The sequence below is a fragment of the Protomyctophum parallelum genome, assembly GCF_964188405.1.
Source record: "Protomyctophum parallelum genome assembly, chromosome: 2".
NCBI lineage: Eukaryota > Metazoa > Chordata > Actinopteri > Myctophiformes > Myctophidae > Protomyctophum > Protomyctophum parallelum.
The window spans coordinates 33,392,725-33,408,786 of NC_139699.1; the positions used below are offsets into that span (position 1 = coordinate 33,392,725).

General features: G+C 42.5%; 1 protein-coding gene across 1 annotated transcript in view; it reads right to left on the reverse strand.

The window, feature by feature from the left end:
* Positions 1–265: 265 nt before the first annotated feature.
* smad3a (SMAD family member 3a) overlaps positions 266–16,062 on the reverse strand; it is a 32,249-nt gene continuing 16,452 nt past the window's right edge. The window contains exons 2-8 of the mRNA XM_083760076.1: positions 8,894–9,087; positions 8,369–8,503; positions 7,739–7,864; positions 6,072–6,284; positions 5,435–5,572; positions 5,029–5,173; positions 266–3,233 (exon numbers count right to left, since the gene is read on the reverse strand). Of these exons, the coding sequence (XP_083616202.1) occupies positions 3,110–3,233; positions 5,029–5,173; positions 5,435–5,572; positions 6,072–6,284; positions 7,739–7,864; positions 8,369–8,503; positions 8,894–9,087 (1,075 nt within the window). The 3' untranslated portion in view covers positions 266–3,109. The remainder of the gene's footprint in view (positions 3,234–5,028; positions 5,174–5,434; positions 5,573–6,071; positions 6,285–7,738; positions 7,865–8,368; positions 8,504–8,893; positions 9,088–16,062) is intronic.

Here is a 16,062-nt window from a genome sequence, read left to right on the forward strand (position 1 = left end):
GGTAATGATAATCCACCCTGTCCCCTGCAGGTGAAAGTGATTGATTTCATTTCATTTAGATTTATATGCGTGGATGATAGACAAATGTGCTAGACAAGTAGTTTTCATGAGCTTCATTTTAACAGAAAAATAATTATCTTTTTTTGTTTTGCATTGATGGGCAGGTTTATCACAGCTCATTCTCAGTTTACATGGCTGTATGTATGTATGTATGTATGTATGTATAAGAAGATGTTCTTTGAAACTTGACAACTTTACTCCAGTATACCGCCACAAGATATAGGATTTTATTTATAGACCAACAATAACAAACAGAAAATGCAATGTATAACAATAACAATTTATGGGCATATAATTTTTATACAGAACACATCTAAAAGAGCAATTCATAACACAAAAGCACAAATCATAACGAATATGCACAAATTACAGTCAATTTAGTCAAAAGAGAAAAATATACAAGCACTTTTATTTGAAGAATATAATACAAGAAAAGAAAAGAAAAAGAACAATAAAACTGCCTGCTAAATATTCTGTACTGTATAAATGAAATGACAATTGAAAAAAAAGGCCAATGAAATGCGATTAGAAGTTTACTCGCATAGAATCTTGGGACATCTTCATAAATAACTCTTGTTTCAGATAGGTAGATACTACTTTTTCTGAAACTATCTGTACGTATGCGGCAGTAGACTTTGAGGGTTACTGTCATCATAGTCAAACAGTAATAAACCTAAGCAGAATGTCAAAGCTTAGCACCATTGGGCTAGCAATAACATCATAGTAACCATAATACCCACTCTGTGTCATGTTAAATACTTGGGGTGGGCACTGGAAGGAATCCCATTTGCAGTCAGACACGTTTTTAAACATGTCACTAAAGAACTAAGAAGTACGTGATACTTCACCTTACAATGTTGTACAGCAATAGGTCTTTAAATGTTTATCAAAGTCTTGCTTCCTCCCTTTTGTTCATTTGCTGCCAAAACCATTAACCATATAAAGGACATGGTAGCCTAAAAACATGTATATACTTACATGCAATGAAAAATGATGGGTAGAATATATAATACATATACCCATTTTAATCATTTCCCTTTGTAAAAAAGAACAACAACATAGATCAAAACGGCCTCACATATAGAAAAATACAAGATCAGACCCCAGATCTGCCTGCAGTAGCCTATGTGTTGTGTTGCTTAACACTGGGGGCAGATACCATCCAGTATGTTATCCCCCTTCAAGTCCTACAAAAATAACGGGTAGCAAAATAGACTCCACAATCTAAAAACTCATGGAAAATAAACACACCACTGTCCCTCGTAGTGAGCCATGTACACAATTGAGCTTGTTTTTCAGAACCTGAGAGTGCTTAAAAAGTCGATCATCAATGACAATGACAATGAAAATAATGGCGATATGTTACAGAATGCTGAAGGACATGCACATGGCTGACTGAATGTTATGTTAAATAAAATGTTTTCCAGAACTATGTGGGGCCTGCTGGTGTGCGGTAAATGTCTGCTGTAGGTGTATCGTTAAATACCATACTACTTAAAAACACAGCACAGATTGCAAATTGGCAAAGCACTCCTGTACTCACTACAGGATATCAGTATCACAAGAGGCGAGCAGCTAGTACAGCTATGTTCCATTATCACCTGATCATATTGATACATTATGTAATATCAGCGGATTGAACAGGCATATCCGCTTTGTGATGTTATACTGTATGATGGCATTGTGAATTGCTGTATAACCTGAAGTAAAAAACAATATCTCCTTCCTGAGCTTTACCCCTCACTCAGACATAGAGACATCTGGCCACAGTTCAAATCCACAGCATAATCAACTATGCCACTGGCAGGCAGATGATGTGACAATAATAATAGAAAACGTTTCATAATTTAGTCGCATAACACTTGGCTGCCAAAGCAGAAAAGGTACGGTCAGACACAAATTCAATATTATATTATTCGTCTCCCGTTCACTTCCATATTAGTGCGAGGGGGGGTGCAATGCTCCCCGTGGCGAAGCAAATTTGCATCTTCTGCTTCACGTGGATTTCAACTTTGGTGACTCATGTGTGACCAACAAACAAATCCACTACTCAAATGTGAAGTTGCTCACAAATTAATTTCCATGATGTGCATCACATTCTGCACTACCCACATTCAGCATGGCAAAATATGGATTTTTGCCTCGGCATGTGAAGGTCATTCGCACATGCGACCATGCTCTAAATCAGGCTTGAGTGGGAATTGGTGGGCAGGTACTGTACTTTACAAGTCCACAGCAGCTGGTCAAATGAAGTTCCTTTGGCACTTGGTTGCCATCTTTCATACACCTGTGTAATTGGCAATATCTTATCTCTAAGAAACAAATATAAATGAGCACCTTAAAGTGTCCTTCAATGCTTGCAGCTTCCCTCATTTCAAGCACCACTCATAAGTGATGACTGAAGAGTACGTTTTGTTTTCCAGTAATTCGTACATTTTCAATCCATCTTATTGGGTCAATTTGAAAACATCTTCAGAACAGCTATTAAATGCCCAAAAAGAGAAACAAATTCCACTAATGTGTTTAAAACAATCTTACACATGCTATACAAAATTACCCTATATACTTGAAAAAAAAATCAGAGTTGGGGGAAAACAACTACACATTTTTAGCATCTGTACAAAAAACAAGAAACATGAAAACAGCTTTGAGGAGAGAAAGAAAGTGAAAAATCTCTTGAATTTTTAAACCACACTGCTCCCATGCTACAGCGTATTTGGCACTTAAATGCCAAGTTTATATAAAACGTAATTGCCATTAAAAATATATTGGGAATACATATGTGGAGACCATACTAATGGCTCTGCTTTAATGCACTTGTCCCCTTTTGTTCACAAACAACATGTATATAAAAAGTGCTACCAACAGTCGGTGGGTAAGAGGGCGTTAAGTTGCACATTGGAGGTTGTTGGCAGAGTCGAAGGGCTCATCTTCTCTCCAGACCTTTGCGGAGCTGCTCGTGTCTGTATCCAGTTTGTGAGTTGAGTTCTTAGTCTGTTTACTCGATAGGGGGGATGTGGATGTGGAAGTGGGTGGCGGAAACCTTTCCCTAGGACACACTGGAGCAGCGGATGCTGGGGGAGCCCATCTGTGTGAGCACCTTGTCCAGCCACTGCAGGGGGCCGTTGAGGTGCAGCTCAATCCAGCAGGGGGTGCTGGTCACCGTCTGCCGCCTGGGACACATGAAGAGAGAGAACAGCATGGTTCAATAGTCACAACAAAGAAACACGCCCCCCCCTCTTTGTACTGAGAACCAGTTTCTCCCTCAAACTATTTCTCTTAATCTTACTTTCAATTTTGTCTACAGCACCGACCGAACAGGTTTCAAAACCACACGCCTCTTTAACAACCACGTCATCTCTTTTAAATGTTTCAAAGTATTGAAGATAGTGACAGATGCCAGCAGACTGACTAGGAGGTAGTGGTGTGAGAGAGCAGTAGCCCAAGTGGCATATTTTCTTCTTTTATGGATATTTCTGCTTTATTTCGATAAGTCAGTGTAGAAAGAGACAGGAGAGGTGGGAGAGTCACATGTAGCGAATAAAAAGGTACATGCATGCATCTAAAGTAAAAAAGTGAAATCATGTGGTCTAGAAAGAAAGGCACTAGATGATTAAATTATACTTTAAGTCAAAGAGATATGCTTGAAGGAGTCATATATAAAAGGAATATAAAACAAAATTATGCAACGGGTAGGCAAAGGGACAGAGTGAAAAAATGTGTCTAATATAGACGAGGACAGAAGCGCGCGCACATGCATGCACGCACGCACGCACACGCCATTTTCTCTCTCCTGTCCTCTTGTTTGCTACTATCAGGTGAGTCACGCTGGGTGGAAAAGAGGGAGGGAGAGCGGTGGGGGAAAGTCTGACATCTCTCTTTGACACAGCACATGTGTGTTTGTTTAAGAACTGGCCCTGTGCTGGGCCGGGCCAGGCTAGGGCTGTTCTGCTGATGGGGTCTTGGCAGCGTGACATTACTATGGCGTGTATGCAGATGCTCGGGAGAGAGAGTGGGTGGCTGGAGACTTTGCTATGAGATTCATGGTCTGTGTTGGTCTCTGTTGTCTGGTGAACTTCTGATCTCAAACAAAAGAGCTGCCACTGGACACATAAGGCTGTGCCCCCTGAACCCATTTTGACCTGAGAAAATAGCAGACCTACAAGCTCGTAGTGCGCCACTCGGTGGCGTGCTATGAGCTTGTAGATCTGCAATTTTTCAATAGCTAAAGCATATCATAATGCTAACACCAAAAGCGGTTCCCGCCCAGAATGGGTTAACCGGGGTGGATAGTGGTAGTTCATAACACACACCAACGTTCTCCACTCTATAATCATGATGACCCACTGCTCTTTTAATACTTCTTTAATACGTCTTAGTCTTTTGAATAACACCATTCAGTTTTAGTCCTATTTTCTGAAATTGTTTATTCTTAGTCTAGTCTTAGTCGACTAAATATTCAAAATCTCAGTCTTTTAGTCTTATAGGCAACTAAATTAACACTAGAGTATAAATTAGATGAATCTGCTATTTTAGAAAAATTATAATTTAGATATTTTTTTTTAACATATCGTTTTGGGGGTCCGGAAACTAACGATTTAACAATTGTATTGTAGCCTCAGGTCTAAACTAAAGAGTGTAGAATAATGAAAAAGATATCAAGTCATAGCACACTTGATGATCAAGTTTGATCAAGTGTGAATCTTAACCCATTTTGGGGCGGGAACCCCTTTTGGCGTTAGCATTATGTTATGCTTTAGCTATTGAAAAATAGCAGATCTACAAGCTCATAGCGCGCCACTCGGTGGCGCGCTACGAGCTTGTAGATCTGCTATTTTTGAAAAATCGAAGAATGACTGACATAGAAACATAGCTTTTTCAGAAAACTGTCAGGATGTAGAAGACATTTTTAGAATCTGATCTCCGGTCAGAATGGGTTAATGTCTGATTGATGGATGCGTTGCTCACCTGTACTCGGCTCCCCATCCCTTGACGAAGCTCATGCGGATGGTGCACATCCTGGTGAGCTGGTAGACAGCCTCAAAGCCCTGGTTGACCGACTGGGCCAGCAGTGCGGCAAACTCCTGGTTGTTGAAGATCTTCAGGTTACATCCTGAATGGATGGGCCCAGAGACAGACAATCGTTAAGCCTAACCAGTCCATATACCCGCCAATTCCACCCACCGTCCATCCGGGGCTATGGGACTGCAACCACGATTACAGATACGATAGCCTGCGAGGACCATTCACAAAAATAAATGCTAAATAAACAGCTTAAATTTGGGAACCACACTTTGAAAACCAATGTCTTAGACAGCAAGGATATAACCAAAGAGCACACGAGGCGTGAGAGAATCTCTCTCTCTCTACATACCTGGGGGGATCTTGCAGACCGTGGCAGGGTGCCAGCCGTAGCGCTGGTTGCAGTTGGGGCTTTGTACAAAGATGGCACTGTCACTGAGACACTCCGCAAACACCTCACCTCCGATATAATACAGCCGCACTCCCCGGCCTCCAGGGAACAGAGACACAACACAATGATCCGTCAGATCACCACCATAACACAGGATAACAGGAAGGATATTGTGAAAGAAAGGTTGTTTTTCGGTAGGTTAATGCTTTGTTACCGCCCTGTTGTGTGTCTCTCCATGAGGGGTTAGTTAGTTCACAGAATATAAGAATATGCAGTAAGGGAGTAAGTAAACGACCACACTGTGATTACAAACTAAAGAATTTATGCAGATTGAGTATGGCCTAATTCATACTTTGCCCTGCGACATTTTATATATCACTTTTAAATATTCAAGAGGGAAATAATACAGCCCCTTAATACATTAGTTCCATTTGAAGATGCATTGGTTATGGTGTCCATAACAATAAGCACCCTTGGTTATCCCAGCAAAGTAGGTGGGGTTTTGAACACTGAAGTAGGGCGCTTATGACCTACATGTATGTAGACATGTATCGTCTCTATTAAACGATAATTGTTTCATTGAGGTGACGAGACTCACCAATGTGTCTGCGTGTGAGCTCCACAGCTGCATTGCGGTTGACGTTGGACAGCAGACCCAGGCAGAAGCGCTCCGAGTTTGAGGGGTCCGTGAAGCCGTCCACCGTCAGTGAGGGCTGTGAAGCATGGAAGGTCTCTCCCACCCGCTGGTTCAGCTCATAGTACGAAATGGAGCACCAGAAGGCCGGTTCACAGTACGTCACAGGCTGCAGATCTGAAGGGAAGAGAAGCCTGCTTGGTTACCAGGTCACCTTGATGAAGTGTGGCCAACTCAACTATGGTCTTACACAACCAGACAACAAGACCCAAGTTACCCAAATCTAAATTCAATGTATGGGCTTTTAACAGCAGAGAAAACCTACTCCCACTGTTTTGAAAACCAATTCTGATACCATTGCTCTGAACCCAATTGCTCTAAACCCAAAATTGTAGATGTCACCTCACCAGGTAGGTGGAGATCTCTGATTGATTGATTGATTGATTGATTGATGTATTTAGTAACAGAAATCATGCAAGGAGGTAAAAACAGGGCTGTAGCTGACGTTTTGGTTGCCCTACTCTGCCCTATGTTTTTGTTCATTAACGGGAAAAATAAGAAGAATAAATTAGTTTAATCAGACCAGTGTGTGTCCAGTGGAAACCTTGTATGAATCTGATCTCAGGTCAGAATGGGTTAAAGAAACTCCATCTATCTCTGGCCTACTCAGTCTCTGAGAAACCCAAAGATCTGGCATTGTTTGGGCTTTTAAAAGCAAAGAGGGAAAAGAGCGTGAATATAGACAGCTGTGGAGAGGAAAGAAGGAAAAATGGGAAGCTAGGGGGAAAAAAGGGGGTGAAATGGAGAGCTGAAAAAAAAAACCTCAAAGAAAACAAGACATTTACGTCACAAAATGTCAAACCCATACACCCAGTTTCCCAGAAGCCTAAATGAGACAAAATGTGGAAACTCAACCCTCACTAGAGGGACACTAGAGCCAAAAATTGTCAAATTACATGCTTATCCATAATAGCTTTCAGTAAATTCAACACTGGTTCTGGTAAAAAAAAAAAAAAAAGGTTTAAACATTCTGTCCTTGGCTTTGAAGTCCAGTTCTGGGCTCCGTGGACAGCAGAGCCATGTGAAGCTGCTATTTATTATTTCACTCGGTTGCTTAGCGGTGAAGACCCCCGGTGATTTTCCGTTCTGATACAATAAGCGGAGGATATTATTATTGATGTTAATGTGGGCTGACTGGTGTCTTGTCCCCGTTCGGAAAGAGAGCAGGGAGGAGGGAAGACAATGGGTTCTTTCACCCACAGCTTCCCACCATTACAAAAATGGAGTATGTTCCTCAGAAAAGGAGAGAGGGAGGGTATGCATAGGTGGCAGTGGATCACTCGAGTCTTGAACCCCAACATCCCTATTCTGGGGGGAACATTCACCCAAAATAGCCGATCTATAAGCTCACAGCGCAGTATAGACAACTCATGGCCAGTTTACTAAGTAGGCTACAAGGCAGACTGCAGTGTAGAAGAAAGTAGGACTAGGAAGGTGGTTAACTTAATGTTCAATGTTACTTTTTTAACATTCTCAGAGAATGTACAACTGCGTACAAACATTTGCACATTCAGTTACAAATGTAAACTTTAACACTGAGGATTCTACAGTGCCCACGCACACCCCCTTACCCATGCTGTTATGTGTGGGGGAGACAGGGTTGGGTGACAAGCTAGGTGAGCCTGTATCCATGCTGTGGTTCATCTGGTGGTCGCTGGTCTCCCCGTCTTCACTGAGGTAGCCTGGGGGTGGTGTTTCTGGAACACATACAAAGCACTTATGGTCAAGTTTCCAAGAACCTATTATCACAAATTAGGTGGGGTATATTTTATTATTATTTGTCATTTACATGCTTACACATCGTACACAGGACCAGCAGTGTACCGTAAGTATAAGGGTTTGGTACAAGGCAAGCATAGCGACTGTGTCAGACCTTTGTGATACACTGAATATAGTAAAGGTTCATACTGATCCACTAAAGGAGGGCAGAGCATAAAAGAGGAGAGGAGAGGCAAGCACTCTCGTGAGCTGTGCGACTCATGATGTAGCCTAGAGGTTTATATCACTCAATGTCCCAGGTGTCTGAGTGCTTGAGCGTTCACCTTGTCACTGCAAATGTTTTATGTCGAACGTCTTCTCAGACCGACAGCTCTGACTCTTGAGAGCCTTGAGGTCTGAGTAAGCTGTCCTGAAAGGGAAGTACACTGTAATATCCCAAGTGCTAAATAGGACACTCTGGATTTTTCAGTTCATGCTGGTACCTGGTATGTAATTGCTCTGGGGCTCAATGCCAGCTGGGAAGTTGGTGTTCTCGGGGATCGAATGGCTGTAGTCATCCAGAGGTGGGAACTCGCTGGGGATCTCTGTGTGTCTGGGCACCAGCACCGGTGGCAAGACTGCAAATGCACGTACATACACAACAAGCGCATCAGAGCCTCACACAAACCAGAATATCACATGCGAGAATTTGCAAACTAAAACGGGCCTGGACTTCTCTAAACAGACTCAATTCTGGATCTCGCCTTTTAACCACTTAAACCCTACACTGGCGTCTCTCAGCGGTCTATACTCGTTTCTCTCGACTGCAAATCTCTTTGCCGAACAACATATCCCATCTACAAGTTCACAACACTACAAATGTCATTGGTCACCTATTATGACATTTCCAGAAAAGGGATGCTTATAGGGTTCATGTGGTTTAATGGCCTTACGAATGTGCATGGACTGGGAAACGACTAAATATAAAAGTGAGAGTGGGAAAGGTAGTGAAGTGGCTGTATATATACCTGGGGTCTCCACCCTCTGGTAGTGGTAGGGGTTGACGCACACCTCGTCCTTCTTGGTGTGGAAGGCATATTCGCACAGCTCCACCGCCCGCAGCTCGTGGTGCGACTGCAGGTCGGGCCAGCGCCACAGGCGGCAGTAGATGACATGAGGCAGGCCCTTCCTGTGGGACACCTGCAGCCGGCCGTCCAGAGACCTGGGAGACAGGGAACAACTTTGGTTATCCTCTGAGGACAATTCCGGAGGAATCAAGAATGTGGTTCATTAATCCATTTTGACCTGAGATCAGATTCTAAAAATGTCTTCTACATCCTGACCGTTTTCTGAAAAAGCTATGTTTCTATGTCACTTGCTCTTCGATTTTTCAAAAATAGCAGACCTACAAGCTCGCTATGAGATCTGCTATTTTTCAATAGCTAAAGCATAACATAATGCTAACACCAAAACGGGTTCCCGCCCCAAAATGGGTTAACACATATAACCCATCATATCTTGATATCGTCAAGTGCTATATACTCAGACAGTAGCCACCCATTTGACATGCCCTTTAAGACATGAGATTCTGAGCGTGGGTGAGTGTGTGTAATTGTGTTACTGCTAACAGTCAAGGGCTCGGTCACTGTGTGTTATTGGGGGGGTGAGGGGGTTCTAAAAATAGAGGCGTTGATGGGATTACCACTTTCAAAACAGGAAGTTTAAAAAAGAAGACGTTGCATACTGGAAATAACTGAGAACACGTACAGTAGTATCATTGTGGGATTAAGAAAAAGCATACGGACACATCCAATAAAACAATATAGCCTATTAATATAAAGACTGATTGGAGTACAGTTGTAGTAATGACTTGGAATACAGGATACTAATGAATAGTGGGTAGACACTGGAGATGGAGACCGATTGCTGTGTACAGCCTTTGAAATCATCACCAAACCATTCAAATAAAATCCCTCTTTTCATGCACGAGGGGCAGCGACCACAGACGTGTGTTTGCACACTGCACACGTGAGTACAGAGTAAGGGTCAACGGCTTAGGCTAAAGCCCTTTGGAAGGACAAATGTCAGTTCTCAGATGAAAGCAAGTTGGCTAGACATTCTACTGGCCAACTGGTGAGGGCTCACCGGTGCTATCTATGCCATCTGGGTCAACCATTGTGTGTCCTGCAGGAAAAGTATAGCATTTAAAATGTTCATAATATAATAATAATAATATTTGTAATATACTAGAAGCTTGCGCGCCACCATCTAAACGTCTGTGTTGCTGTTGTTTCTCCATGAATATTGTGTGTCCGAGTGAGACACACACACACAAACAACAGGAGCTGCAAAAGCTGCATTGAAAACGCAGAGGTAAAGTCAGTTACGTATCACAGGCACAAACCACAGGGATAAACAGCACTTCCACATACTCTGCAAGTCCGCATACTATGACTATACGTCTATGACTTGGCCAACCGAACCATGGACAAAGCTGTGCGTGCATAAAGTGTGCTTTTCTCAAAAGTGAGTGGGTTGTAAATGAATGATGCAAGCATGTAACGGACCACTCATTCAGGGCCAGGCTATGAAAAGAAACATTTTGCAGCCCATGATTGCATTTTTGCTGACTTTTACTTACAACCCAACTATGTCATACCGACGATCTGAATAATAAGAAATTGTATGATTTAAGCATAACTAGGCTCCATATAATCCGGACAAACCCTTGTGCATCTTGGGAATCCAGTAAGTAAACTAAGTACAGGCCCAGGTTTTAGTAGTTAATCAGTTCATTTTGACATTTAGATATTTAGAGCTCAGTTTATGATGTCAGGGATACAATTTTAAACCATATAGCCAAGCCACCTGATCTTGAAATGAATTGGTCGGATTGATAGCCGAGTAAAATAAGGCAAATTGGTCAAAGTAAGCCTACACTTACAAATCACTGTGTCCAGAGACGTGGTAGAGAAGGAGTAAAAAACGGTTGATCCACCAGCCAAAATAATTAATATTTCATATTTATTCCATTATTCTTGTCACAGCAACCCAAAAGTTTGCCATGCTACTCCTCCAACAGTTGTCAGCACTCACTGCTATATGTCAAATTGCTGTGCTTGCATTTTGCTAAGCAGTGTTATATAGTTTTATATTAATTGATTAGTGAATCAATTTTTCCCAGGTTCACAGTCTAGAGGCCTAAGCAGGAACAAATAATGACACCAGTCTGCCTCATGGTGGCGTTATAACAGGCCACTAAATCCATGTCCCTTTGCGTCTAACTAGATTTTACAGCATTTAGAATTTGATTCAAAACACACTTATTGATCCTCCTCCTACAGATCTTGTCCAAATCCTATCACATGGATCCAGAGATCAATGATGTGATAAAAATGCACCACACAGAATTTTGTAAATAATGAACAAAACATCCGATTAACCCCAAATTTGAATCACATGTCAAGGTTGGTGGAATCAACGCAGTCGCAAAGGCAATTTTGGGGTGATCAACCCCCTCCAAATGACGTACACATGATCTCAGGGGTGAGGTGGTGACAATGTAATTGGAGCCTGAGGGGCCTATTTCTTAAAAACAAAAACGCCATATATCATGAGGATCCGTTCAGCACAAAATTTGAATCGTATGTTGCTCACAACGCTGCCAGTGGATTCCTCGGGTCCCGACGGCGTCAGTGTGATCAAGGCAAGTAGGCAACAACACTTGCAATTTCCCTAAATTGCACCCTTCTGGTGTTTCTCTTTTTCAATGTTTGAGAGGGAAAGTTGCTAAAGAACATTTTGCACTCAGCCAAAGTGGTCCAGTCACTTAAAGACATATCCCTGCAACAGATCTCAACAATGAATCAATTCTCCACCAGAAATTGATGCATAGTTTTATATTGCTGTAATGAAAAGCAGCATGTCCATTCCTAGCAGAGCCAGCAAATTAACATACATGCATTAAATATTCACAGATTCACCTTTTTTCACCATTTGTTTGAGAAGCAACACATCACAACAGCAACACACAAAACAATAACATCAAAGAGACATGTCCAGACACTATGGCTAGTCTCTCTTCAAGTCAGAACGATCCATTTTATTACAGAGGTTTATGACATGACAGTGTTGAGGAGTGGAAGTTCTGGGAAACGCCACCATGGCAAGAAAAAAACATTCATATTCATTCCCATTCAATCCAGCCAAAGCAAAGCAAAGTTACTATGTTTACCCAGGGTAACTGGACTAAGCTCAATAACTTGTTTACAGCCAGGCCCTGCTCATAGAACATTTCATGGTAGGGGTTCAATGCCTTGCTCAAGGGCACTTCAGCGGTGGTAATTTTAACGTGCCGGTCCGGGGATACGAACTAGCGACCTTCCCGGTATCAAGACCGCTCCACAAACCGTTCGGCCACCGCTGCCCACTAAGCCCTAGTCTGTAGTGGCTAAACTTGGCTTGTGCATCGTCCCATTTAATATTGTTTAGGAGGGCCGGTAGCCCTGCTGCCCTACCCAAGCTGACAAACTCAAATATGCTTCAGGAGCATTTAGAGTGCTTCAACTATGTGCAGCATGGGGAAGCAAAAAGGGGGGGGGGGGGAATAACACTGACCCCAAATACCCTACAGAGCTGGCGTGTGTGTGTGTGTGTGTGTGTGTGTGTGTGTGTGTGTGTGTGCGCGTGCGTGCGTGCAAGTGCATGCATGCGTTTTGTTGACTGACAAGCCTCCAAGCTGGGAGGGCAGAGATGGCCAAATCGGTTGTTCAGGCCTGTTCCAGACCATGACCTCCAAGAATCCAAAGCCAACTATTTAATCTCCTCTACAGAGCAGCAGAGAAAGGAGTTCTAGAGGTAGAAACAAAATAAGCATAATGTATGCTCATTCAACAAAACAATAATGTATTTTCAACACCCATTGACCCCTTTTCAGTTGATAAGTTGTAATCTTCTGTCAAAATAAGCCAAACAGGAAGATACACCCTACTACAGTATGAACTGTAGTACAGTAAGATAAGACCCTACCACCAATAGATGGGTCATTTGGCAATAATTAAAGGGAGAATTGTTACAGAATGATCCAAAGAATCCAAAATGACTCCATCCGTTGTGTTACAGGGTAACAGTAGTGTAACTATTGATTTTTTCCCCCCAGTGCCTGAGTCTGGATTAAACTTTCTTAGCCGAATGCCTTCCTTAGTTACCTAACCACCGACCAGCTCTCTTCTGGCCCATTTCTTTCCAGTGTGGGAGAGGAGCTGAGGCCCTTCCAGTTCCCTCATCATACGATGGTCAGAGTGGAACTGATGTCCAAAATGGATGGGCCAAATTGGTATTGATTTTTGCTACGGGGTAAATTAAGTGAATGTCTGTCTATTGTGTTCCATGCTCCAAAGCAGAAGCTGACCTGACCTTAATCAACACCCCACCGAACATATCCAAACTCAAGTCTGTGTGGGCGAGCCCGCGAGCCCGCGTGCGTGCGTGCGTGTGTGTGTGAGAGAGAGAGAGAGAGAGACAGAGACACAGAAAAAAAGATTCAGTAGTACATGACATGCAATGCTTGAGGTGTTTATATCAACCAGCATTCTCTGGGAATCCTGTTTTAACGGAGTGTTGGGATAGGGAACAGGTTCTAACATTACTCAGGATGGTTGAGAACTGATGATTATGTGAGTGTGAGTGTGGAACAGAGACAGACTCCAATATCTGCAAATATGCCTATGTGTGTGTTAGGTTGACTCATAAAACAGACTCTGACAAGCCCAGACTGGGCTTCAGCAATCTCAGGGGGCTAAACAAACACTTGGAGGCATGCACTGTTGCACACACACAGCTACAAACACACACATGCTCTGTGTGGTGTGTGTGTGTGTGTGTGTGTGTGTGTGTGTGTGTGTGTGTGTGTGTGTGTGTGTGTGTGTGTGTGTGTGTGTGTGTGTGTGTGTGTGTGTGTGTGTGTGTGTGTGTGCAGGTGCGATTTAGAATGTCAGCCCACTGAAAAAACGAACACAACAAACTTAATGTATATATCATGATATACAGTAATACCCTTAAAGGCAAACAGGGTAAACAAGTTCCAAATGTCAGAATGTCTAGTCTAGTGCAGTTTTAAGTAGAACATTGTGTGTGTGTGTGTGTGAGTACAAATGTACAAATAAGATGTAAAGAGGCGGGTGGGGGATAGACAAAGCAGGGCGAGAGATAAAGGAAGGGACACAGAGCTGCAGGACAAAGGGGATGACAGACTGTCTCAATAGTTCAGAGCAGCTCAGAGTGTCTGTGGCTGCACCCCCCACCCCCAATCCTAAAAGGCACCCCCTCTCCGTCTGTCTCCCTATACGGACAGCCTCTTCCACAACCGAGTGAGACCGGGGGCTGGAATGGGTCCATGTGTGCCTCTCATAAAACTCGGTGGCCACTGGCCAGTCTGTGTCTATCTGCTGCACGCTGCCATTTGTGGCTGCAGTGCACAACTTTTGTTTTTTGGTGGCAGGATGCTGTCTTTCTAAAACACTAAAGCTGGTAATGACGTCTATTGACCTTTTGGCAGGGCCATCATAAAGCAGTGAAAAGAGATCATGCTTCACGTGGCCCCAGACTACATGGAAGTCCACAATATTAACGTCATGTCACATGTGGAAATTTCACCACTGGAAGAAACTGCAGTTACTCAAAGTTACAGTAACACTATGTGTAGGTGGGAAGTGCATTAATGTTTTAAATTGCTGCGCTGTGACCGGGAAACAACGTAATGCAGTCATTAACATTCAGTCATGGTCATCTGGAATGTGTTCGACTGCTTCAAATACCAGCAAACTTTGCGCACCGCCATTCCAAAAGCTCCACCTACAATATGCCTCCCGTGTGAGAAGTTCTTCCCTTTTCGTACAAATTAATAAACATCGCTACACGTGCAATTTGGTATGCCACTATATTTCAACTTTACTAATGAACTGATCAAGGTGTCGAACTGTGTTGTAATTTAAGGACTGGATTGCAAAGTATTCATGTCAAAACTTTGGAGGACCGAACGGAACATGTGAGGCCAGTGAGGGTGACACCAACTTCTTGTGTTGTTGCTATGTTGCTGAGAACGCTACTTGATGAAGTAGATGGACCCTTGCCAGCAACAGAGGAATCAACTGCTGTTCTGTTGATTCTGTACTTGTTATTTAATCCTTGCACACGATACTAAGTAGAGTTCATAGAGGTGCAACTCACACTCACTCACACCATTCCTTTTAGAGGTGCCGGCCAGCAGAACAACATGAAAGAGTTGCTGCACACTCTTAGCTGTCGATTCAAGACAGCAGAACACTAAAACCAACGTTTCGGACATATAGATTATTCGTTCTTCGGGGTAAAAATTGCAACGACAAGGCTACGAGCGTTTGCGGCCCCCGGCTACTCGTGTTTTTACCCTATACTAAGTAAACACAACAAGAATTGTGAAATATCTGACGTTAGGTTATTAGCGTGACCTTGTTTGATGCCTACACACCTAGTGAATGGGATAAGACACACAGATACTGATTAGATAGATGGATATCTCACCAACATACTCTTATTCTATTCAGTGTCATTCTTTATTTCTGAAGATGGATTTACCGGGGAGTCATTCAGAATCAGGATGCAAACGCTAGAGCTTTCCAAGTATGTCATTGTGATTTACTAACACCATACATTTAATAAGCAGGTGATTGTTACATGTTTCTGTCATTTTCCTTCAGTAATGTATTTAGACAAGTAACAATAATACTGGTATGAGTTTCAAAGTTACAAATATAAGCCACACTACTGTGTTTGGCCTAAACTCCCTCTAAAACACAGTAAACAATAAACATCATGAAAATGGCATTTTAATGCCGAAATACCATTTTCCCTTTGACCATGAAACCATGGTACAACTAAGACAGATGGCTTAATTTGTGTGTGAGGTTTTTTCTTTTTTTTCCCTTTTTTTTAGCTCTGAGGTCAATTCATTTCACCAATAAACTGAAGACGGCTGACTGATGCTATATATATTACTACAGGTCTATTAAGACTAATGTTTTGTTTCTGAAGATGCTCATTGAAAAGTTAGTCCTCCAGATAGCATAGCTAGGACTTTACAAAAAAAAACCTTTTTGGAATTGGCTATACTAAATTGGGACTTGAAGGGGAGAAAATGTTTTTTTTTTGTCTTGAAGGG